The following is a 27,590-nucleotide window of genomic DNA, read 5'->3' as shown; positions in this document are numbered from 1 at the left end:
GTTTTTATTACATTTCCATACAAATTTTATAAATCCATATTACATTTGAATGTCTAGAAACTTTAACATTACATTTATAAAGAATAATTACAAAGGTTGAAGTTTTTAATGAGTACACTTCTACCCGGAACGTTCGTAAAACATTTGTTATTGTCGAAAGAAAGGAATCCCAAGAAATAACCCAGGTTTTTTGTTTATATTTCACTAAGCTGTAAAATGGAAAGTACGATAGTTCATTTACTTAAATACATTATGACGATTCCTGTGAGGTGGTACACGACAAAAACTAGAGAAAACAATGAATGGAGAAAAGAATACATCACGTTACCTTTATCTCGCTCTGTAGCTTATTAAAACATACATTTCTTTGAAATAATAATGACGCTTACTAGCTCACTCTTGCTTCCCGTATACACTAGTAGTAAAGTGCATAAAAAATATTTTCTATGCTCGCTCGGTGGAAACTTGTTTATAAGTACGTATATGTTGAAAAGTTAAAATAGCAGTAACACGAAGTATAACCATAAGAAGTTCTTCATTTTCAAGCTGAGTGTTCCTAGTGAAAATAATTATTGTTCCGCGTACAGGATGATAAGGTCCGATTGTGCTTTAACTTAAATAAATGTAAATCTATCATTATAAAGCATTAAATAAAAAAATAATAAAAAAGCATACATTAGTAAAGTTATTGTATTGACTGTCATTTTTGGTATAAAATTCAAGTATCAGGTGTCTCTCGTTTAATTTTAATTTGTACATGAATTAAAATGTATAATTACCTATAAGAGATTTTTTTTACTTGGCTTAGACAGCTGCCCAAGTAACATTAGCAAAAAAAATTGCGGGTCTAATAAGGCAGGGCGCAGAGGGCGGGAACTTTGCCTAAAACCACTCTTAGCTGTCGAGTACCCTGCGGAGCCTCGGCTCGGGATGCTACATTCTACTATGTCATCGGATTTGAGCGTACGGGACTATTATTTTGTAAAAAAAACTTTGATGGAATTATTACAACGCAAGATATCTAAAACAGAAAATGTTGCTCTTTTACAAAATAACAAAAGCAAAATAATTTATAAGCAAACAGAACAAACGGAATCGAAAGTTTAAAAGCCATAATTATATCGAAGTTACACATCAATCAATTGAAGAAATTTTAACGGCCACTGTTTAAACTCAATCACGCAGCCAGAAAATCGTAAAGGGCACGAATTAGAGAATAAAAAAGTCTCGGTCGAGGGGCAGCTCTATGTTGGAAAAGGGTCACTTGCCCGAGCGTCACGTCACTGTCAGTTGTTCCAGAACTTTTACGGCTAGACGCCATACTTATTTTTAATTTTATGTTACTCAAAATTTAATCTGAGCGACAACTTATGTTTTATTTTTTCACAAAATTGATAAATAAATAAAATTTAAATATAAGATAGTATATATTTTTTTAGTTAATACCTTTGTCATTTTGGTACGTTTTCTTTTCGTACTTTTTATATAGTTTTGGTGTACAATAAAGTGTAAATAATAAATAATAATAATTATGTTTGGAAACTTATATTTTTAATTTATGTCCTAAATTTCACTCCTGTCGAGGTAACAAAGCGCAGAGGGCCGACCCTAAAATTTTTTAAAGAAGCGAAACTCGTGGAAACGACCCAGGCCGCTACACACTATTATTTCCGCAGGAGAATGCCGAGCTTTTAATTTTTTTTGTGCAGACAAGAGCCACTCCACCTGCTCTTTTTGAATTTTTAATTTGCTTTGAACCGAGTTTGGCAACCTTGACGGGTCCATAAGCACCAGGTATCCAGACCAGCGTAGTTGACGCTTCGTTAGCAGACTCTCTATACTGGTCATTAAAGTCCGACGAAGAACTTCAGAGTTAGAGACACGATTCTGCCATTGCAAACGAAGGATGTCACGGAGACACTTCATGCGTAAGACGTCAAGACGTCTGATGTCACCCTTGTACAGACACCAGGTCTCCGAGGCATTCAGAAGCAGAGGTAGTGTGATTGCTCTATAAACGGCAAGTTCTCTTTGGTTCAGTTTATCAAAAGCAGCAGCGGCTTTTGCGATTCGCGCAGATATCTTTGCAGATTCTCCATACTGTCAGCCATAAGGCAAACATCGTCTGCATAAAGAATTTACAGCACAGAGGTCTGATGGACTTTATGTTTTACTCTGAAATGGGTAAGGTCCTGTACACTCTTGTCCGTGCGAACATTTAATGAAACACTATCATTGCAGTTCCTAAGGGCATCCTTCATAACCGCAGCAAAGTATGTAGCAAACAGGGTTGGAGCCATTACACAACCTTATTTCACTCCGCTTGTTACATTAAACTCTTCTGTAAAGTCATTTTCGTGGCATACACGGACCATCATGCCTTCATGAAATTGACGCATTAAATTTACGAACTTCAGAGGACATCCATATTTCTCGAATACTGTCTTAAGGGCAGATCTTGGTACGCGATCAAAGGCCTTTTCCGGGTCCACAAAACACATGTAGAGGTCACAGTGTTGCTCAAGGCTTTTCTTCTTGTAATTGTTTGACAACAAAGATGGCATCAACAGTTCCTCGATTCGGTCTGAAACCACACTGGGTATCGGGAAAGAAGCTTTCAGCTTGTTGATGGTATGCGCCAGGATCTTGCCAGCTACTGAAAGCAGGGCAATTCCTTAAAATGAGCTGCAATCTGAGAGGTCTTTGCCTTTGTATAGTTTAACAATAGTAGCATCCTTCCAGTTTTGTGGAACAAGCTCATCAGCCCAAGTTTGTTGAATAATGGCAAACAGTCTGGAGTGCTATGGCAGATAATCTCGTGGTGCACTCTGTGCATGGATTTGAATTTATTATAAAATCAGTTTTTGTTTCTGAAATCAATTTAAACAGAAAAATGAGCCATTATTAAAAAATTAGAGCTAAAATCTATATCAGGTGTTTGGTTCAGACTGAATAAGTTATGAAGATGTTATTAAAAGAGTTTTGGCTAAAATCAATTAAAAAAGAAAAATATGACGAATTTATTAACCAACTAGCGTGAACATCTACATTCAGCGTCCCGTTGATACTGCATAGATTTGAATATATTTTAAAATCAGGTTTTGCGCTTTAAAATTAGGTGCTGCGTCTTATTGGTCTGGTTGGCAGCGTCCTGCTTGGATCCAGGTGCTGGAGACGTGACGCCTTCCTTCCTGCGGTGCTTGCCCTGGAATTCAAAAAACAATAAAGCATTGCTGATTATTTTCAAAATAAATATGTATCACATAAATAAAATCTTTTAATATTTTTTTTTATATCGCTTACACCGCTGTCCAAGAGATATTTGCAGATTCTGATCTTCCGATTTGCGGTGGCAGGGCGCAGAGGGCACCTTGTCTAAGACCTTTTTTTAAGGTTCTCCACCTTAGCTCGAGGGCTCCTTAGAAAGCCTTAACTTGGTCAGCTTGTGATGTGTTACATCTTTGCCCTCTATTATTCACTCAATGAATGTTTAAATTACAAGAATCCTGTAAGTACATTTAGTCTATATCTGACAGAGTGTACATATAAAAGTCACAATTTTTATTTAAAAAAAAGTGTTGTTGAGTTTCCTGTTCATCTCTACAATGACACCTTGCAAATCAGAGTAGAGCCAAATATATAAAAAAAAAATTAATCATCAATAAGAGACCCGATAAAAGTTCCGATATTAAACAAATTAACTTTATCTTTATTTTAATGGCATTGTTTCACATGGATTTTCATTCTTACAAAATGTTCGACAGTACGCTAAACTAAGTGTTAGATAGACGGCGATATTAAAAGCCATGTTCATTGTTATTAAAAATTATCAATGGGACCCTGGGCATAGATGTTCACGCTAGTAGGTTAATAAAATCGTCATATTTTTCGTTTTTAATTTATTAAAGCCAAAAGTATTTTAAAAACTTCTTCAAAATTTATACAGTCTAAACGAAACACTTTCTACAGATTTTCGCTCTAATTTTTTTAATAATGGCTCATTCTTGTGTTTAAATTAATTTTAGAAACAAAACCTGATTTTGAAATAAATTCAAATCTTTGCATTTTTAATGGAAAGCTGAATGTAGATGTTCACGCTAGTCGGAAAATAATTCGTCATATTTATTCTTTCTTAATATAATTTAAGCCAAAACAATTTTAAAAACATGTTTAAATCTCATGAAGTATAAACGAAACACCTGATACAGATTTTCGCTCTATTTTTTTTTTAATAATGGCTCATTGGCATTCGCAGACGACGTCGTGTTGGTCTTCTCGGGGCAGAAGGCCCAGGACATGTCGAGTCGGGCCAATGCGGTTCTCGTCTATGTTCATGAATGGGGGGGTCAAAAACAAGCTGAGGTTTGCACCACACAAAACAAAGGTGAAGGTGCTAACCAATAAGCTGAAGTATGACTACCCATTACTGAACATGGGAGGTGAGCCGCTTGGCCGGACTAAGGAAGTCCGGATACTAGGCCTCACAGTTGACGATAGGCTCACGTTCAACACCCATGTGAAGAACGTGAGCAAGAAGGCACAGGGCCTCTATCGTCAGCTGTGCGGGGCTGCAAAGGTATCTTGGGGTCTGAACTCGGAGGTGGTCAGAACGATGTGTCTGGTGGTGCTGGAGCCGATTATTTTGTATGCGGCGAGTGTATGGGCGCCAGCGGCTAGGAAGCTGCTGGTACGCAGGCAGCTGGGCGCGGTCTAGCGGGGCTTCGCGCAAAAAATTGCGAAACGCTCGACGAATGGAATAGGAGGTATGTGGAAGGAGAGACGGCTTCGGTAACGAGAATATTTTTCCCGAATGCTACGCAGTCTTATCGCGTGCTCCGCAAGGTCGGGGTGAACGCGGTCTTGGCCCAGCTCTTCACGGGGCACGGGGGGTTCTCTGAATACCTTCATAGGTTCAAGCTCAAGGAGGACCCCTCGTGCTACTGCAAACCGGGCGTGGACCAGACCGTGGCCCACCTTGTGGCCTACTATCCCGCACATGCACGGATGCGCAGTGCCCTAGAGACTGAAACAAAGCTAAAGATAGACATAGAGAGCATCGCCGTTATGATGGGCGACGACAACCTTCGCCCATCATTCCTATCTTTCGCTAGTGGGGTGGCGAGTGATACGGTTGAAAGAAATAAAACTGTATAGAATAAGGTACTTAATAAACAATCGGAGTTGTATAAGCAACAACAAAAAAGATAGTCCGAGTTTGTGGGCACTTCTTTGAACAGTGCGGGTTTGAAATACTCATTTCTTTAAATTTAAGGATGGCATTATATGGGAGCTTAGTCTAATTTTATTTCAGTTCATTGGTTCAGGCAAACACTGTTAAGTGTATTACATTACGTAGTGTTTTTTTTTATAAAACAATGCTTAAATGGGTGTTTAGCCAGCTGTCTTATACCTAACGGTGCCAACGAAAGTAGCTGGACAAGACGTTGACAGTGAACAAAATACGTGTCATCCTTGACGAGGGCATCCTAGACAATTCTAGCCACTTGCTATTATTTTAGGTAAATACTAATTATTTTTGCAGACTTCTGGTTATGAACTCGAGCGGTCAGATGACACAAATTAGCAGCGTCCAGGACAAGCAGACGATCAGTAAGAACCTTCAACAGCAAGCACTATTGCAGCAGCAAGACATGCATGTTACCGTTGTAATACCATTTTTTTTATTTAACTTATTTTTAATAGTTCAATTTGCATTATATTTTTAGTTTGAAATATAAAATGTCTTTTTTTTTATTTCAAATTAAATTCATTTAAATTTTATTCTCTTGTATAAACAATTTTTTAATATTTTTAATTCTAGCAACAACAGCAGCTGATTTAACAACAACAACAACAAACTCAGCACATGGTTCAGCACTATCAACAACAAGGTATTATACCGTAATATGTATTATAACTTATTTATTATTAGTGTATATATATGTATATATAAAAAATATATATGTATATATATAAATATATATATGTATGTATGTACATAAATAAATATGTATGTATATTTTGTACACATTCAATGCTCAATATTTATACTTCTACTGTTTCCATACTATGGTTGTCTGTAAGAGATTGCCTCGTGTGATAAGACCGCTAATTGTCCTATTTTGTATAGTATTATGAAACTATTAAAATGTATCCCAATGTGTAGAATAAAGGATGATAAATAAAAATAAATAAATAAAGGAACATTCTGGCATGTATTTCTGTAAGAAGAATAATGGTATATTTCATTTTCTTTAGGCTCGACCCTTGGCATGCAACAAGGTACTTTGCCTGTTGGCTCTGTAGCACAGACCCTGTCCATGACTGGACTTCCAAAAACCGTATCCATGGTGCAGCAAGTTCATCCGGTAAGTGTTTTTATAAATTTATCATAAGAATGTGATATAAACGATACTTGATATAATGTAATAATGAATCGTTTCAACTCGGGGGTATGGCGCAAGCTGGAACCCTGGTCGGACAGCTCAATACTAATCAAACACCGCAGAGCTCCATTGCCCAGGCACAGACGTTACAACAGCAGCCGCAGGTGATTCTCTATTTCTTCAAAAAAAAAAAAAAAAATTAGCGCTGTCCTCCGCTCTGTGCCACATTACAATGAACGTGGCTTTTAATATCGCCGTCCCGTTTTATACCGTGTGAACCTAACACTTAGTTTAGCGTAATGGGAATGCCTGTAACATAAATAAATAGCGTTGCCAGATATGGAATTTTAATTTAAGTTTCTATCCAAATATTTGCACATAATGCACTGTTTCATATTTATTAATCAACATTTTGATTTTTAATTACAGCGATATGTTTTATAAAGGCCCATCGATCAGATTTGCCATAAATACTTTATTTACGCTAAAACTTCATGGTTGTCGGATCATTTAAAATTGAAAGCAATTATTTTGACTGAATAGTGTTCGCAGTTAAAAATGCAAACATATCTGGTTGACCTGATTTGACAATTAAACTTAAAAAAAAATTAGCAAACTGTTTGCTATTGTGTGACCCTAGACACGCTTTCGCTTTATGGTTGTGTGGGTTAATACAAGTGTGAGGTGTCTTTTTTTACCTCTCACAACATAAAGAACAACCTATGGCTCGGCTCTTAACAGGTTACCTTTGTCGTTAGGTCTTTGGTACGGGAGTGGTTGAATTCATTATTCTCCTTATTGTATGTAATATTTGTTACTATTATAGTGTGTGTGTTTTTGTTACTATTATAGTTTAAAATATTAATATAAACCATTCTTGGTTATTGTGCAGTGTTGTTAAGGGACTTGACTACCTTCTGAAATATGGGATTTTGATACACTTGTGCGTTGTATTCTGTTACATTTTTTACAAAAAGCTGGCTATCACTTTTTTCATAGCTAACACTTCACCAAACTATCACTGAACCCACATTGTACTCTGTTGACTAATTATGAAGCTTCTTTAGAGCTGCCACATAAACATCTCTTATAGGCTATAAATCATCTTTTGAAATATATGCAACGTCGTTCTAGGTGCTATCTACATCACCAAAGAAAAAATATATAGGACAGCATTACTTTAACGAATATGAGGACCTTATACTGTCACTACTTTAATCATTGATCACCTTTTTCTTGTGAACACATTGACATCTAGATCATTTCTCCCACAAACAATGAAGGGTCCATTGTGCACATTAATAGCCTGGTACACAAAACTTTGACTAATACCAAGTGTAAGGATGGTTTTAAAAATTGTCTTTAGCGCCATTGCCACTTTATGTAATACACACAATGATTCAGTTTTCTTTATCACTGTATTCCATTTTATTGTTACAAAATATTTTACAATATATTGACCCAAAATGAAAAAAAAAGGACAATAATACGAAAATGACATATTCCCAATTCAAAAGAAATATTTTGTTTATTTTTTATTATAATAGTAGTATTATATTCATGGCTGGACTAAGCACATTAATGTACCTTATAGTTATAAATAGTGCACTGCTGCAGTGTTATTATATATTATTGCAAGGAATATTTGTTTTGCAGGAGAGTCGGTAACAGAAAAGTTCAAGCACAACGGAAGATTGCACAGGGTGCATACAATCCTAATAATTCAAGTACAAACAAATTTCAGTCTTCCGCCCAAAGAGATGGTGAAATCAATAAGGAATATGGAAAAACATTTAAAAGTAGTTCTACAGCAAAGAGTCTTTTTGATCTGGTTTCATTTAAAAGTAAGCCTAATTTTTTTTATTTTGATTTTATTTAATTAGATTTTATTTTGTTGAGATGAGGATAAGAGTCATTCTTATACATTATTGGAATACACATTACAAAGCAGTCATTGAAATTATCTCTCATCTAAATAATACCAAGATGTTTAAAATTTTACTACTTTATTCAATTTTGAAGGTTTCATTGACATATTATAAGATAATCTACAGTTAAAGTAGAGGATTGCATGAAGTTAAGTAAAACAATCGGCTTCTTAAACAGTTTCAAATCAAATGAATGTTAAAATGTGTCATGTTTGTTTGCTTTTGCCTAGTTTCATAAGTTTTCGTTAAACAGAGTATGAAATCAAAATAGCATGTTGTTCCGTGATGATATAGCTTTATAATAGAACTTAATATACTATTATTTCTTGAAGATTTAAAACTTTTAGAATTTGAACTTGAAGACTGTAAATTTTCTTAATGAAATGAATGAATTTAAAAATCCTAAATTAACGTTTCAGGTTTTCATACGCACGTGCAGTCTGTCGTATTGCTTGAACGTCTTCCAAATGCAGAAACATTAGCACCAAAATTTAACAAGACAAATATTACACAAAAAATAAGTTCAAAAATCCAACTCAAAATATGTCTGAGATCATATACAGAACCTAGTGGAAAAAAATGTAGTTACATGCTATTAAAAGAAGCACAAGGAGGAGAAAGATGATCAAAAATAATAAACCAAATACAGGTTCGGAGTATGAACGACCGTTAATGTTAAATTAAAAAATGCTAATTACTAGCGTGATTCTAGCAACTTCAGCAGCAAAGGTGCCCAATAAATTTTTTTTTTTACGACTGCGGCTACAGAAACAGCATGTGTAGATGCTGCTCTAATGTATAACAAGTTATTTACCTGTTGTTCTTTGTGGAGTTGTTGCATTTTTTAACCTTTTCCTTTGGACTATAAATTATGGTCTGTACTAGAGGGAGGACATGGCCTGCTTTAATCATCACCCAAAATATAGAGTCGATCAAGAAATCTTTGGAGACAGCAGCGACCGAGTTTCCAATGGAAACTGTTTGTAAATCCATCGACGAATGGCCCTATCGTCTAAAAGCGTTTTTAGCTAATATCGGATATTTTCTTTGTAACGTAAGTTTATGCTAGACCAGGTATTATTTATATTTTATATTATTCGTGATTATTTGACATTTTGAAAGAAATGGACGTAAATACACAAGATAAAGATCGTGCGTGCGTGCGTGTGTGCGTGTGTGTTATTTAAATCCATTTCTATTACGATCCAAATGCGTTAATAACATAGTTGTCGCTCCGCAGATGGTTAGTGGCGCTAGGGTGTCCGGAGGCAAGGCGGGATCAGCCGGGGCGACCGCTCAGACAGTTCCAGTTCAAGCGCAGCGTGTCCAGGTCTCGCAGCCGATGCTCGGAACGCAGCAGCTTACACACACACAGACATCATGGCACAGATCATCAGCCCACTACAGGTAACACTTGTCACGTCGCTTATCACTGCCATAAACATTATGCAGTTGAACTAGAGATAAAAAATATTAAAAACTTTGATATTAGCAACCTTTGTGACTAACCTTACTGGATTTCGTACATAAATGGTCAATTTAAATTGTCCTATTATTTAGTCTTTGTTACGTACTCTTATTAACAATTTTGGCTCTAAATTCACTAAAATTAAAAGTATTATTAAGTTAAAAATAGTAACAAATCTTTAATGGATTTGTTGTATGTTCACATTTATAAAGTCCCAGAAAATATCTTATAGCTTCCTCTTTTACCTTCAAATATATTACATTCATATATTATTGTATTCAAGTGATGGAAATGTGTGACGTAATAACATATTGTATGTAAAGACTTTCCCGAGGAGTTCAGAGTTCCGAGCCTGCAACGCATGTAAATGCCTACTTGAATAAAGATATTTTGAATAGGGTGCAGGGTTAACACTGAAGATCAATAAATACTTGCATGCTATTTGAGAAAGTTAAAATCGAAATTGACCCGATAACGGACTGCGCTGGACTGGTCACTGGAGGGAAGACAATGCCTTGCATTGGGAGTGTCTATCAGCCGTAGGGGAAGCTGAAAGTGTATGTGACTAGTTTTGAATATAATTAGTTGAACAGAATAATACGTAATTAAACCGTTTCGGAAATTTCTGCAAACTTTACGAGTAATAACTCAGTAAATACATTAATTCAGTCTTCTTTATTCTCTCATGTACGGTCTAAGTGAATTTGAAGTTTTTATTTATTATTGTATTATGTTTGTGTATGTATGTGTATATATATATATATATATATGTATGTATATTTGTATGTACACCTAAATACCAGATACTTGCCTATTTCCATACCATGATTGTCTGAAAAAATTTGCCCCATATGATAAAGACTGCCTATGTATATATTTTCTAACGTGTACAATAAAGAGTATTATGTAAATCAATAGTGCTCGACTGCTGCCCGAAGAAGAATAATTGCTAATGAATGGCCAGTATTATTTTGATAAATAACTAAGTGTATTTTGATCTAAAAATTGACAGATGATTATGTACACCCCATAGTCCACCAATGTCATATACAATGCCCAGCACACGACGCATGCGTCCATAGAGCCCAAATGGAATAATATATAAAATACTAAACCCAGCTGTCTTTTTTAAAATATTAAGTCATTAAATCTCCTCAAAACTCATAAATTCAAAATGTCCCAGTACAACTGTGCATTTTTATGGAACTTATCGGTATATTTTGTTGTCTTTAGAGATGTTTGTTATATTCAGCGCAAGTTATAATAAGCAGTTCGGCTTGTGAATTGAAACCCCTCTTCTCCCAGTCTAATTAACAAATTATTTGAAAACAGAATGCTTTCGCGAATCCCAAGTTCACAAAAAACTTTGTCACTTTTAGTTAGTAAATAACATGAGTTTGGTTTTAGTTATTTTGTAAATATGACGCAACTGCGCATCGTCAATTTTTACAATGAGAACTTTAATTAAGGCATTACAGCACAATACAACGGCAGTACGAGCGTCATGTCACAGCGCGGTGACGAAACATTGAAATTTTGTTTGACTGCACTTGCGGACACCTGTGCATATATTTGAATGCAATTGCGAATATCCTTATTTTATTGCATGTTATGTGAAACGTGATTAATTCTTAGATTGGCAGCCGATGTTTTTCATTAGTTGATCTGAAAAGCGAGTGCGCGAATAGTAAAACAGGTACAAAACATGAGTCAATAATGACAGAAAAAGACAACTCGCACGGGGCATGACGCCCTTGTGGGTTGTCCATTTTATTTGTTGTTACCTGTTTTTTCTTACAATTAACTTTTGTAAGTTCGCATGTTATTTTTTTTTAAATAATTTTTTTACTTTTATACTTCGCCCATAGGACAAGTCGCATTGAATTTCCCGCGTTTGATAGTTTGTTTTTTTTTAACTTGTAATTATTTTTGCACTTCGAGTCAAACGATTCGTCTTAAATTTCTCGGGATGGTCAGATTTTTTCAATATTTTTTAACTTCCAGTTATTTAGATTTTCCCGCGTTTGACGCTATTTAGATCAGTTAGAAATATGAAAATGTCATCAATAAATAAAGTAACCTCTTTGAAATACGTTGTATCGTTTTTTTTTTATTCGGAAACGACGGACTAATACTTTTTACTAGCCCTCACATTATATCGTGTAATAAATATTTGTTCATTATGCTGTATGAAGCGCTCTATATACATAAATAAATAATAAAATGGAGAAATTAAGTTACAGTTACAACAAAATAATTGCTATTCTTTTTATCTTATTAAGAGCCCATTACAAAGTTAAGACAATGTAACGCTATCTGACAGCTAAAGTATCCGATGACATTTTTCTTCGATTCGACCCCCCACAATAACTTTAAAGAAATGAGTATTTCCAACCCGCACTGTTCAAAGAAGTGCCCACAAACTCGGACTATCTTTTTTGTGGTTGCTTATACAACTCCGATTGACATTCTTTTCGCTCCAAAGTGAGCACATACTGGAACGATTCCTGGTTCAAGTGGAAGCGGTTGATCTTTAGCATGTCTGTCGAATCTGTGAGGATATCCTTTGCAAATGTATGTGTATAATACTGACGGTTGTTGTGCTGTTGAATTTGGTGCTGCGTCTTATTAATCTGGTTGGCAGCGTTCTGCTCGGATCCAGGTGCTGGAGACGTGACGCATTCCTTCCTGCGGTGCTTGCCCTGGAATTCGAAAAACAATACAGCATTGCTTATTATTTTCAAAATGAATATGTATCACATAAATAAAATCTATTTTTAATATTTTTTTATATTGCTAACACTGCTGTCCAAGAGATATTTGCAGATTCTGCCGATTTGCGGTGGCGGGGCGCAGAGGGCACTTTGTCTAAGACCTTTTTTAAGGTGGAGAAGCTCGAGGGCTCCTTAGAAAGCCTTAACTTGGTCAGCTTGTGATGTGCTACATCTTTGCCCTCTATTATTAACTCAAAGAATATTTTAATAATATATTTTAATAATAATAGAAAAAAAAGCTTTTTGAAGCTACCACACCCGTCTGAGCAAATCGGTGTGGAGTTCTCCTGCCTGGAGGTAGGTGAGGAGGCTGCTCAACTTGCCACCGCGGCTGCCGATCTGGTAATTTATACCGACGGCAGCCGCATAGAGGACAAGGTGGGTGCGGCGTTCTGTGTCATGCAGGGCGCCGCACAGAAGTACAGCAAAAAACTCAAGTTATGAGTAATGCGCCATCTCAGTCGTCAAGCGGCAGCTTAGACTGGAAACGCTCGACGAATGGAATAGGAGGTATGTGGAAGGAGAGACGGCTTCGGTAACGAGAATATTTTTCCCGAATGCCACGCAGTCCTATCGCGTGCTCCGCAAAGTCGAGGTGGACGCGGTCTTGGCCCAGCTCTTCACGGGGCACGGGGTGTTCTCTGAGTACCTTCACAGGTTCAAGCTCAAGGAGGACCCCTCGTGCTACTGCGAACCGGGCGTGGGCCAGACCGTGGCCCACCTTGTGGCCTATTGTCCCGCACATGTAGGAATGCGCAGTGCCCTGGAAACGTCGACTAAACTGAAAGTAAATATGTAAAACATCGCCTTGATGATGGGCGACGACAACCTTCGCCCATCATTGCTCGCAGGGTTGTAAGTAATGCTATTATAAGGAACAAAACCAAATAGAAAAACTGGAACCAAAAATGAAATAAATGCACATGTAAACGAACTTATGAAATAATAATAGAATATAAGACAAGTCTAGCAATGTATTAAAAAGTTCAAATCCAAACAAATCTGTGATATCAAAAAATAAACTTAAAGATTGGAAAATAAGAATGTACCTAGCCACCTAAGAGTATAAAAGATGAGAAAAGGAAGGCGATGAAAGCAAGAAGGAATGAAAGAACAAAAATTGCAAGATATTGTGAAGGATAAAAGGAAAGAATACAAGAAATTGAGAAGTATGAAAGTGGGTGTCGAATAAAGATAAAACTCTGAAAGAGTTATGTGTAAATAAAGTCCCTGTCCCTAACTAGATAGGGGTACGAGAACACACGCACACGCACACGCACGCGCGCGCGCGCACGCACGCACGCACGCCCATAAAATGGTGCTGAAACATTGTCAATAATACTATGTAGACCAGTGATTCCCAAAGTGGTCTATATCGACCCCAAGGGGTCTATGACAACCTGCTAGCGAAAAAAAAATTTGGGGGTCCATGAAATGAAAATGGGGGTCCATGAAATGAAAATGGGGGTCCACGATAGTGGATCTCAACACATACACAAAATGACGAACACTTTCATCAATTACTCCTTCACACTGAAGTACGCTGGCTGTCGAAAGGCTTATGTTTGACAAGATTTTTTGCACTTTTTGAGACTATTTTAGAATTTCTGGATACTAAAGATAAAATTTTAAAAGAAAATTTAATGAAGAGGAAAACAGACATCGCCTATTTAACAGATTTATTTACAAAATTTAATATGGTTAATTTGCAATTACAAGGCGACAGTTTAAATTTGATTAAAACAAAGTCCATCTTATCAGCGTTTCTTGCCAGAGTTAAACTAATGAAGCAAAATATTGGACGGGGCGAATTTTCTCAGTTCCCCAATTTGTCACAGACAAGCTGCCAGGAAGAGGACGTTTCAACTTACGTTCAACATTTAAATGCCCTCTATTCAGATTTTGAATCTAGGTTTGAGGATATTTTGACTATGGTAATACCACCGTGGATAATTAATCCATATGGTGACAGAAGAAACGAATGTCATAATACAAGAGGAACTGACTGAACTAAGTACAAACGAAGAACTTAAGGTTTAGTTTAAAAACGGATATCAGCAATTCTGGCTGCAAAACAACATACCCGTTACTTATCCCGTATTATGGAATATAGCGAAGAAATTTTTAATTTCCTTTCCATCGTCATACCTAGTGGAAAGGGGGTTCAGCGCTGTTACCAATCTCCTAACGAAAAAAAGAAACAGACTGGACATCATTAGCCGAGGAGATTAAAGATTATCCCTTACAAAATTGACGCCAAATGTTGATAATTTATTATTAAAACATCGGGTTCATCCTTGTCACTAAAAATATTGACTAATTGCTTATGTTATTTTATTTATAGTTTATTTTATGTTACGTATATTTTACATAACAGATACAAAATTTTATTTTGAATAGTTTTAATTTAAATTCAATTAATAAATGTATAAATTAACATGTGTTTTTACTTTAAGTTTTTAACACTAAACTTCACTACAGTTAGAAATTTACAGGAAATCAAGATCAGATAGGTAGGTCTACCCAACACGGAATAACATGACAAGGGGTCTACGACACAAAAAATTTTGGGGAACTCTGGTGTAGACTCTAATCCCAAACAAAACTAGAACCACGGTGCTAAATCTTTTTTATATTTATTTAATTTTAAATGTCTGAACAACTAAATTCGAAAGTCATGGTTTCTATATTCAAATTATTAACCAAATTAAATAACTGAATATGTATGCAAATTTAATACATTTAGAATAAAATGTTTGAAAAAATCCAAAAAATGTGATGCCGATTTGTTAATTGTAATGATTTAATGCCCAGAAAAATTATAAGTGTATACATACTATAAATATCTACTGCACTATACTATTCAGTTAAATATTAACTTAGTTGATTTGATTTTCTTTTTATTTTCATCTAAAACAAGAATTGTCATTTTTCAAATGGCAGCACGGCATAACCATAAAAAACCGGAAACACTGGTTGGACACGCGGAAACCATCTTTACTTATATCGGATACAAAATATCCGGAAATAAAATAGGTCTCCGGAGAGGCACGGGAATGCGTTAAAACTGTGAGAGAAAGCTCTCGCGCGGTGAGCGGCTAGTGTGAAACTCCAAAACAATTATATTAAAGAAGCGATCAAATAAAAAGAGAAATTTAACACTTTAGCGTCAAGGCGGCTAATTAAATCGAAAAACAATTCGTCCCCCATAATTGTAGGCACAGGCATTCACATATTGAACCAATCACGAGACTCGAAACATTCACAACGAACTTTGTTAGAAACCTGTGTCCTGAAATGCGGTTAGACCTGCAAAATTTACTACAAAACTGAATAGTGCAGAAGTTCACAACCATCATTTAACTCATTAGTCAAGTCCACCTCGGCGCAGCGGGTGGGGCGCTTCACATAGAATCGGCTCAAACACACAGACTGTTCCAATTATTTTGAAACTGCATCAAACATTAACAACCAATTATTTAAGCTTTAATTTTAATTTTAGTCATATCGTTATTATATCTGTAGCATAATAATATAAATAATATATATACATGCCTATAATTTTTTAATAAAATTAAAGAATTCTATAATAATATCATTTTACATATACTATTAAAAATTTCTTTCAAAATTAGATAATAAAATGTGCATTGTGTTTTTTTTTACGTAATAAAATTTGTAGATCTAGATAAACAGTGAGGATGTAAAAACTCACCAGTTTGGCCTTGCAAGACTGGTTTCCCCTGCGTCGTCAGCTTATGCGGTCCTAGCTGGTTACTCTGGAACGGCTTGCCAGCTGCTATAACCTGTTAATAAATAACGCGATAACCATTTTGTGATTTATGTTATATATAATATTTTTGGGTTTGTATAAATACAAACTTGTATCTGCTGAGAGTTGATGTCAGGATGCAGAGCAATGTTCCCCGGCATGATCAGCTGACCCTGCGTGTTGTATAGCTGCTGCAGGTAGGTACTGTTCTGCAGCGGTTGCTGGATCACTTGGACACAGCTGTGGCACCATTCGGTGCTGGAAATGAGGATTTTGAAAACTAAAGCAAATGCAATTTGTGTGGTAATTTTTTTAATTAGTGTAATTATGGATCAGTCATATTTAAATAAAACTACCTAAATGGCTTTCATTAAATTATTACAACCGTTTGATATTTGTAATGTGTGTTTAACTCTTTTTAAACTTTACTAAGCCAACCTACGGAGATTAACAAAACATTATCGAGGAGCCGAAGCGGCAGGGGGCGGGCTGCATAGTACGTAAAACAGTTGGCCACTGCACTATGGTGCAATAAGGTCAATATCATATCAAAATTCAATAACTTTTTATTTAGTAGGAATATTGACATGAAATTTGAAATAGGTATAGACAAATAAGTAGAGATTTAAAATATATTAAAGAAATTAATTTTATATTGTTAAAAATAATTAATATAGCCACATAAAAAAATGTTTATAATATAGGAATAAACGAAACTTTACAAGCAAGAATAATTTATCAAAATTATGTATAAATTATAAAATTATTAATATCAACTAGATATATTCACTAAATATGTATGTATCAACAAAAAAAAATTTAACACCTAACATAAGTCTCCGATTGTGTAAGATGTAATGTGATGAAAAATATCTGAGTAGCTGGTATCAGTGTCGCTCGATGAATTGCCTGATATAAAAGTCTCATCCTTCTGGCTTACACCGGTATCTTGCTCTTCACTCGCAAAGACTTCTTCCTCTTGTACACCTTCAGATGGCCTATCTTCATTGATAGTGATGGTCGTTGTTGAACTGCAGTCTGTTTTCCATGACAACAACATCTCTGGCTACAATGATATTTCGTGCTGTTGGATCATACATACGATAGCCCTTGATATTTTCAGAATATCCAACTAGGAACATCTTTTTTGCTTTCTTATCCCATTTTCTTCATTTTTCTTTTGGGACGTGGACCATGGCTTGACTACCAAATATTCACAAATGATCCAACTTCGGCTTTCTGCCCATCCACAATTCATAAGGTGTAGTATTCTCTTTAATACTTGCTGTTGGTGTATGGTTTTTAACGTACACAGCTGTGTTTTCAGCCTCTGCCCATAGAAATTTCTCAAATTGAGCATCAAATAAGAAACAACCAGCTTTCTCAACTATAGATCTGTTGTATCTCTCACTTAGTCCATTCTGCTCTGGTGGGTAACTGTTTGTTTTTTGATGAACTATACCACATTGCCTCAAATAGTTTTCCATTTCAGACAAACAAAATTCACCTCCATTATCATCATCATTATATTTTTATTTTCTTTGACTGCTGGGTCTCTACAAGTTCTTTATACTGTTTAAAATATTTGAAGATTTCATTCTTCTCTCGCAGAAAATAAACTGTGCACATCCTACTAAAATCATCTATGAACAATAGATAGCATCTGGCTTTACCTATTGACACATTCTCCATTGGTCCACATATGTCGGTGTGAATCAGTTCTTGGACTTCATGACTTTTGCTTACACTTTGAGGGAATGGTAGCCTAGTTTATTTTACTTCACAACAGACTGTGCAACTGGCCTTGATAGGGCCACACTTCTCATCAAAACTAACACCTTCAACTGCTCCTTTTTTCAATTTATTCAAATCAGTTGAATTGATATGGCCAAGACGTCTATGCCAAGTATTACTCAATACTTTTACTGCAGCTGCCAACACTTGCTCACATTTCACAACATTTAATCTGTACACACCATTCATCAATTTTGCCTCGCCAATACAATCATTCTGTGAGTTATAAATCAAACAACCATGTTGATTAAATTCCACTCTGTTTCCGTTAGAAATTATTCTACTCACTGATAGCAAATTAGTGGTGAGGTTTGGCACATACAAAACATTGCTTACATTTATCAAGACTGTTACTTCCGACACATGTCGTAATCTGTACGTCTCCTGAGCATTCAACAGGCACTATCGTTTTATTTGCTACGATAATCTCCTTAACTTTGGGTTGATAACAAACATTCGACAACAAATTCATGTTGAAAACCAAATGAGTACTACTTGCACCGGAATCCAAGCGCCAGTCGGTTTGACTGAACTCACTTGTAAGAAAAACTGCACTGAATGCATTTGTCTTCGCTTATTCTGTACGTGGGCATTGATTTTTATAGTGCCCATTTTGCTTGCACTTATAACAACGAATTGTCTTTGTCGTTGTATCGTTATGGCCGCCATGATGGCTGCTACCGGCGCTACCAACACCACCACTGACAGTGCCCGTCACCGAATTCGTTCGGTTTCCGTTTCCACTGCTGCCGCCATACTGATTGATTTTTGTAGCCGCCGCCATATTTATGATGCTTTTTTCCAGCGATGAATGCACCTTCCGACTTCACCTCAAAACTCATATCCAACAATTTTGTTTTTATAGCGTCCGCGCTTATGTTGATGCCTGAGTGTTCGATTGCCATAGTCATTGGTTCGAACTTCTCCGGTAATCCGGCTAACATGAGCGATCCTATCCACTGGTCGTTTATTTCGAAACTAATTCCTTTCAGTTTCTGTGCCGTTTCAATTAGCTGGTTAACATAGCTGGTCATCGGGTCGCAGTTTTCTAGACGAATATTGATGAGGTTTCTGAGCAAACTAATTTTACGTGAGTCTCCAGAATCGTCGAACATATTTTTCAAAGTTCTCCACTATTCATATGTTGTATTACATTGCTTTATATGAACATATAATGACGCATCGATCGTAAGAATTAGTTTTGCTTTCGCCTTCATATCTTCTACTTTTTGGACCGACGTGGCCATTTCTGCTAATGGCTTCTCGATAGTGTCCGCAATGCCTTCCAATACTAACACGTTTTCCACCGCAAAACACCAGTCCTCATAATTCTCGCGACCTTTTAACTTCGGGACGTTTACTAAGTAATAAGTCGACATTTTTAAACTTATTGCACTGAATTCTAACTGAAAAAAATAATTTTATTTCGTGTCCGGGCCTATAACCAATTAAAACGCTATAGGCGGTTTGCAATCAACTAAGTACTTTTATTACACATTATACATATATCGTTAGTTCACAACTAAGACACTAGATGACGCTAGTGTTAAATAAATATTGTTTTGTTATATTTGTTTAACAGTATTTTCTCTAAAGCGGTAAAGCTCTTAACGTAACATTTATATGGAATAAAAATATAAAAAAATAATTTAGTATGTAATAATGTATAAATAACTTTCCTATCCTGAAGAAGTTAAATTAGATCAAAATAATGGTTCATAAAAACTAGTGCACATCACTAATTTTTTTTGAATGCAAACAAAATCGGAAATCAGCGTCATGCACCGATATTGATTTTAATTTTAATTATTAATAGAATGTTTTGACTCGTTTCCTCTTATTTTTATATTACTTACGCTTAATAAATAACGCGAATTCATAACATATGTTTAATATTATAATATTAAAATTAATTTTTAATACTTAATTACTTTCTAACATTATATTGTTAAAGCAAAGCAAAATTTACTTGTACATTTAATAGTATATGACAACATTTTACAACTTTTTCAAAATAATTTGTTAAAATAAAGACGTGGTTTTGCAAAGGAAATCTTTTACATTACAAATTTATAAAGCTTAAGTTTCTTTGTACATATACATTTTATAAGTAGAGAACCTTAGGTGAAGGAGAAATCCTCTGTACTAAATTAAATAAGACACATTTGGATGAAGTAGACTTTACGGCAATCGGGACTCATGGGATAGCAAGCGGGCTAGATACAATAAAATTGTCACATTTGTTTTCTTTTACATTTAAAATTTTTGGATTTACTGCCGGAAATGAGGCCAATATTTAATTTTACCTTTTATGTATTTAAAAAATTATTATTTGCTATTTTTTATAAAAAACAATTTTACATTATTTTTTTTTCAATTTTTTTCCTGTTCTAGAATTGTTACTATCCGATTTACTAGATTTTCCGCTAAACACCCGTATTCAATAAAGCTACGGATTTTTCTTTTTCTGTATTACTGAATTTTCTTTTTGATTTAGAAGGCTCGCAATGAAATGCATGTTTATTTGCAATGTTTTCTTTTAATCTTTTGTTACAAGCCTCTAAAAAAATTTCTACCCCTTTTAGCATACAAGGCGATAACTGGGGAACAATAAATTCCAATCGGTCGCAGCGGCAAAGAGAGCCACGAATTACAGCTGGTGTACACGATACTTTTTCGAGATAAAATTTTCCAGGAACTGGTGTCTGTTCTTTACCATGAACAGGTATCAATTTATACCGCGGCTTAAAATCGACTTGAAGTTCCGACGTGAAAAAAGGTAATGACATTTAAAACTGTAAGGGTCTTTTTCTGAATGTAAACGAAAAAACCAAGTCTGCAGGACTTAGTTCTCATAATTTCTTTTCTTTAAATAGAGCTACAGATGTGCCGAAAAGGTGTAGTGGGATAGTGCGCAACATTAAATAGTTTAGATGGCGTATTATATTTAGCTGGTTCAGGCCTTTCGTGTCTAATTGGTTTAAACCTCAGACCTTTTAAACCAAAAATCGGCCTCTCTGTTAACTTTGCATGGCATTTTTTATATGTGGTTCTGGCAAGTCAAACTCGCTTATAAGTCTGTGAGGACTTACCCTTTCTACTACTACCCTACTTATTATTAATTAATAGTTTAATAATAACAATGTTATTTATTTTGTTAGAAATTGAATATTTGTAAACATAATGCTTTTTAACGTAAACAGCAATTGTATATGTAATACGTCGTCTAATACGTCGTTTATGGAGGCAAAAGTATGAAATCAGTCTTCGAAAATTCTTGTAAAGATTTATTTAAACTGCGTTGTACATAATAATACATAAAGGATTTATTTTAGAGGCAGTCCATAGTGTGTTGATTGAAAAGTGCGTATTATTTTACTAAATTTTAAAAATAAAAAAAACTTTCAAATCGATGAGATTCATAATAAGAGTTAGATTTATCGATGTTCCAACATCGATAACGGACAAACATTTCTGTTTGGACGTTCCTATCAGCCGTCAATCAAATGAAGACAATTGTTCCTTTCTTGTCGCGCAACTGTATCTTTGGTCTTTTCAATTGAACTTAATGTTTTTCATGTTTTCTTTGTAAATACATTTTGAAATATCCCAAAAACATGCTATGAATAAACGATTAATGAAATAAATAAACAAAGTTATGGTATAAACAAGAATTAATTTGATAATTAAACATGGGTATGGTTATTTTACTGGTATTTTTGCTGAGTTTGTGAAATCTGAAACTCAAAGATGAAGAGAAATCTGAAACTAAATAGTTTCATTTTAGTGTAGAGAAATACGGTTCTGTGTTGTGCAATGCTACTGATTCGGCTACTGTTGAATACCAGTTTCGTACAGACGTTAAAAGTGAACATATAGTAACATACAAAGAATATTTTCTACGGACTACAAGAAAAAATTACGTTACTGTTGCGCTGATAAATGCGGGGGTGAGTTTTTATATTTCAAAATTGTTTCGATCTTTCTTAATGTCTAATTCTAAGCCAAGTTAGTGTTATTTGTTATTAATTTCCTAAATTTCAATCGTCATCTTTATTTCATGGAGCATGATTACAAACTGATTACTATTAGACCTTAAGAGTGTTTCTTATATATTTCTTATTTGTGTGTATTTGGTTGTCTGCAATAGCTCTTATCTATTTTTAGTTAATATATGTATTGCCTGTATATAACAGCTGTGTAAATGTTAGTAATAAATGGATTTTTGTTACTTAAGTTACTATTTAATTTAGGAGATGAAATTTAACTAAAAAATACATTATGAGTATTGGAGAAGAATTTACATCATGAATAAATTAATTCCAAAATAACATTTCAGTCAACAAAGCTTTATTAAATTTATATTAAAAATATGTGGTAATACATTGAAAATGTAAACAGAGTTAGAGTAAAAACAATTTTCATATTAAATTTCATTTTATATTTTCATTATCTCTACATAACCAGTGTAATCTTAATAATTTTATTTCATCTTAATAAATTTATTAGTTATAGGTGATAACACTGTGAAACAATCACAGTGTTATCACCTATAACTAATATCCTATCTATACTTTGATTGATAAACGAATTGCCATTGCATATTTGCACTGTAATATCATTAATTCTCATTAATGTAATCATTAAAAAATTAACATGTAATATGCAACTGTATCTCCTAAATGCAATATAAATAAAGAACCTGCACTTGTCCATTCACATACTAAGAATATGTGTGAATGTTAAAAAACTACTGAAGTGTCTTATTAGTATGATACAAAATATAGTAAGTCTTATTATATATTTATTCTTATTAAGATAGATTTATTGAAATTAAAATAAAAAATGTAAAAATCTGTAAAACAAATTGATGTACATGAGAAATATAAATAAACTAAACAATACTGCAATAGAAAATACAACTGAAGTGTTTGAGGATGGATGAAAGGAATGGAATGATTGAGAAAGGAAGATGGAATTATGGAATGATAAAAGAAAGAAAAAAATATATTGTGAACTATGGAAGACGAGGACGAAAATAAAAAATTCATGTCAAAAAATTGTTAAGAAATAAAAAACCCTGTTCCCAACAGAACAGGGGTGGAAGGGGAGGTCCCAATAGCGGAGGCCTCATAAAACTAAAAAAAAAACCCTCTTAACAATAAACACTGAACCCTGTGATCAAGAACACGCATGGCCTTGAAGTTATTTATAAATTGTGTATAAGGTGTTTTCGGAAATTCTTATCGAGTACTATCTCTAACTTACTAGAACCTTATCCGTAGTATAAATAGGTGTACTCCCCGTGACAACAGTTCAGTGTTGTTTTTCGAGTTATAAGATTACGATCTACGATCAGTGATACAAAGTGACTATTGGGCAAGTTATTTGGACAGTAATTTCTTGAGCGATTTGGAAGCGTAGTTTGGACTAAGCGAAAATATACTATATGTTAAAGTATAATGACCATGTGATTTATGAATAAAGGACTCTTTTTGAACCAGTGGTGTTTCATTTTCAGACAGAACCCACGATAAGTAACAATTGGTGTCCGAAGTGAGATTCGGTTTGAAAATACCATTGACAGCGAAGGAGTCACCAGATCACAGGCGGAAACGCAGCGGATGGCTTCACGAGGTGTCGGTACGTCAGTTTCGTCGAGCGCACCCGTACCTGACCTTGTTATGATACTAGCGTTGCTGCAGCAACAGCAAGATCAGCAGCGGCAACATTAAGAACGGCAGGAACAGCAACAGAAGCTCATATCCTGTGTCGACAGCAAGTTATCTGTTATTTTGACCTAGCAAAACCAGCAGAGTTGACAACATCGAAACTCTCTGTGAAAAGATCAGTATGAATGTCAAACATGTAGAAAAAGAATTTATGAAAATAGGGTTCAGTGTTCATTGTTTAGAGGGTTCTGTAACACATGCTTTGTAACAATATTTTGATAAATTTCAAACTCTTGAATGCTAAAATAAGATTAAATTTTAGATGTAATGATATGAAAAGGAAGTTCTAAGATATTTTGTGGAACTTTGCAATATAGGAATACACAAGGACCTATAAAAAATTTGTTAACTATTTAAAGATATAAGTAAAAACATTACTTTATTGGAAAATTTTTAATGGATGAGGAGTTTTGAATGTATAGCTCAATTGCTGCTAATAACTGAGTGATTACCCTACCCAAAAATCAATCGTTTCAGAAATAATAAATAACATAATGATAATATACTACTATGTAATAAAATTAACTAGTGTTTACTATCAGTTCCTGAATACTTTGTACTGCCTGAAATTATAGGACTATTGCATTTCAATAAAAACAATAAATTAATGTTACATCTCAGTGTAATGAAATTGTAACATCATTAAACAATTTTTTTAAAGGGTGATTGGCAATAATTGTAAAAGCTTAAACTCTTTGCAAATGAGCTATACATTCACCCCTCAGAAATTGAAGTAGTATGTAGTATATTTGCTCATTACTAACTAATTGTATGTTTATTATTTCCGTTTCTAACTTCCCTGCTGTATTTTTTAATTAAAAATTGTTTAGCGATTTTTTTTTTTAATTTATGTTTTTGTTTTTCATGTATTGCTCACACCTACTATGTTAAAATTTTAGCTTTGGCAATGATATTTTAGCGTATTTTATCATTATTTAATATTTATTATTTTATATCTCTAATTTCCACATCAATTTATTACCTCAGAATCAATACCTGATTTAGAATTTGAGTTTTTTGAATGTATGTACAGGCAATTTGTTATAAGGTGTGAAAAGGGGTAAAAAAATTGTTTAATGATGTTACAATTTCATTACACTGAGATGTAACATTAATTTATTGTTTTTATTGAAATGCAATAGTCCTATAATTTCAGGCAGTACAAAGTATTCAGGAACTGATAGTAAACACTAGTTAATTTTATTACATAGTAGTATATTATCATTATGTTATTTATTATTTCTGAAACGATTGATTTTTGGGTAGGGTAATCACTCAGTTATTAGCAGCAATTGAGCTATACATTCAAAACTCCTCATCCATTAAAAATTTTCCAATAAAGTAATGTTTTTACTTATATCTTTAAATAGTTAACAAATTTTTTATAGGTCCTTGTGTATTCCTATATTGCAAAGTTCCACAAAATATCTTAGAACTTCCTTTTCATATCATTACATCTAAAATTTAATCTTATTTTAGCATTCAAGAGTTTGAAATTTATCAAAATATTGTTACAAAGCATGTGTTACAGAACCCTCTAAACAATGAACACTGAACCCTATTTTCATAAATTCTTTTTCTACATGTTTGACATTCATACTGATCTTTTCACAGAGAGTTTCGATGTTGTCAACTCTGCTGGTTTTGCTAGGTCAAAATAACAGATAACTTGCTGTCGACACAGGATATGAGCTTCTGTTGCTGTTCCTGCCGTTCTTAATGTTGCCGCTGCTGATCTTGCTGTTGCTGCAGCAACGCTAGTATCATAACAAGGTCAGGTACGGGTGCGCTCGACGAAACTGACGTACCGACACCTCGTGAAGCCATCCGCTGCGTTTCCGCCTGTGATCTGGTGACTCCTTCGCTGTCAGTGGTATTTTCAAACCGAATCTCACTTCGGACACCAATTGTTACTTATCGTGGGTTCTGTCTGAAAATGAAACACCACTGGTTCAAAAGGAGTCCTTTATTCATAAATCACATGGTCATTATACTTTAACATATAGTATATTTTCGCTTAGTCCAAACTACGCTTCCAAATCGCTCAAGAAATTACTGTCCAAATAACTTGCCCAATAGTCACTTTGTATCACTGATCGTAGATCGTAATCTTATAACTCGAAAAACAACACTGAACTGTTGTCACGGGGAGTACACCTATTTATACTACGGATAAGGTTCTAGTAAGTTAGAGATAGTACTCGATAAGAATTTCCGAAAACACCTTATACACAATTTATAAATAACTTCAAGGCCATGCGTGTTCTTGATCACAGGGTTCAGTGTTTATTGTTAAGAGGGTTTTTTTTTTAGTTTTATGAGGCCTCCGCTATTGGGACCTCCCCTTCCACCCCTGTTCTGTTGGGAACAGGGTTTTTTATTTCTTAACAATTTTTTGACATGAATTTTTTATTTTCGTCCTCGTCTTCCATAGTTCACAATATATTTTTTTCTTTCTTTTATCATTCCATAATTCCATCTTCCTTTCTCAATCATTCCATTCCTTTCATCCATCCTCAAACACTTCAGTTGTATTTTCTATTGCAGTATTGTTTAGTTTATTTATTTTTCTCATGTACATCAATTTGTTTTACAGATTTTTACATTTTTTATTTTAATTTCAATAAATCTATCTTAATAAGATTAAATATATAATAAGACTTACAATATTTTGTATCATACTAATAAGACACTTCAGTAGTTTTTTAACGTGCGTTAACTAACCGTCAGTATGTTTTTGCGTTTCATTATCCACAAGACCCATTTGTTTATTTCTATTTATTCGGAAGAAATATCACGTACTATATCTCCGTCCCCACCAAATAAAATGATAAGTCCGAAAATGCAAATTTTAGGAGAGATAATAAACAAAATGTTGGTTATTTATCGCAAACATAAATAAACTTGAAATATAATCTTTGTATATTTTGAATGCCAATTTTATACCGAACTATCTTTTTTGGTTTAGGGGGGCACCCTTGGCCTTTTTAGCGGGTGTGGGTTGGGTAGGGGGAGATTCTTCTCCCCGACGAGATCCTTTCAGAGGCGCGGACCCTCCTGGTCCTCTTGCGCCTGCTATGCATGAGGGTGAGGCTCTCTTTATTTATATTTTGGTGGAGGATTCTACCTCCATCTACGAGTCTGACCCCGAGCCCGATCCCATGATCTTATTTAAGTCCAAAAATGGGATGGACAAAGAGGGAACGGTGTCTGGGGACGCCGGGGAGTTCGTTATGAACCGAGCGGGAAGGATGGGACCGGCTAGATGTTCGGCCCACCCCGTGTGGAGTTGCCAGACCTTGCATCGGGCGCATCCTCTGGTTGGCGAAAAGGGCACGCCACCCAAATATAGGTGGTACCGGACATGTTCCGGCGTGGACCAAAACTGGTAGGGTTGGGGGTGTACCATCGATTCTTTCCAGAACTGAGAAACGACCAAGGACTGCACAGTCCCAGAGACTAGCTGCTAAGGCTTGAGGTAGCATCCCGTGCTCATCTATAAGAGATGGGACAGAGGATGTAACCAGTGCAGTGATGTGCCAGGCGCACTCGGCTTCTGCCGACACCGGACAATCCGTAATCCCAGTAGGGACCGGAAGCTTTGTACCCGTACGGAGTTGCGAGAAAAAAAACCTCTATAGAAATAACCCTAATCCTAAGCTTGGATCGCGCCGACGCGATGAGTGGTTGAAAGCGAGTTCAGCTCACAAACATGAAAGAACCTTACCCTTAAAAG

General features: G+C 35.0%; 2 protein-coding genes across 4 annotated transcripts; one reads left to right on the top strand and one right to left on the bottom strand.

The window, feature by feature from the left end:
• Positions 1-131: 131 nt before the first annotated feature.
• On the bottom strand, positions 132-19,575 carry LOC137927625 (polyhomeotic-proximal chromatin protein-like). 3 transcript variants are annotated; one of them, XM_068771379.1, is made up of 5 exons: positions 17,155-19,575; positions 16,439-16,586; positions 16,272-16,362; positions 12,376-12,484; positions 132-3,205 (listed from the first exon to the last, which is right to left on the bottom strand). In XM_068771379.1, exons 1-4 carry the CDS (start codon positions 17,253-17,255, stop codon positions 12,411-12,413), a joined length of 414 nt encoding a protein of 137 aa, XP_068627480.1. In that variant the 5' UTR covers positions 17,256-19,575; the 3' UTR covers positions 132-3,205; positions 12,376-12,410. The 3 variants fall into 3 exon arrangements, with proteins under 3 accessions (XP_068627480.1, XP_068627481.1, XP_068627479.1); XM_068771380.1 differs by lacking the exon at positions 132-3,205 and adding an exon at positions 10,643-11,447; XM_068771378.1 differs by lacking the exon at positions 132-3,205 and having other exon boundaries at positions 11,457-12,484.
• LOC137927622 (uncharacterized) lies at positions 5,259-9,725 on the top strand. The gene is made up of 5 exons (XM_068771375.1): positions 5,259-5,610; positions 5,822-5,891; positions 6,259-6,368; positions 8,043-8,149; positions 9,555-9,725. The coding sequence occupies exons 1-5, from the start codon at positions 5,553-5,555 to the stop codon at positions 9,723-9,725; spliced, it is 516 nt and encodes a 171-aa protein (XP_068627476.1). The 5' UTR covers positions 5,259-5,552.
• Positions 19,576-27,590: the final 8,015 nt, after the last annotated feature.

Source organism: Battus philenor, unplaced genomic scaffold (assembly GCF_028537555.1).
Source record: "Battus philenor isolate CCGP_79_NKW_IND1 unplaced genomic scaffold, ilBatPhil1.0.hap1 SCAF_35, whole genome shotgun sequence".
Taxonomy (NCBI): Eukaryota; Metazoa; Arthropoda; class Insecta; order Lepidoptera; family Papilionidae; genus Battus; species Battus philenor.
Note: the sequence above shows the minus strand (reverse complement) of the source record. Positions and strands in the feature narration are given on the sequence as shown.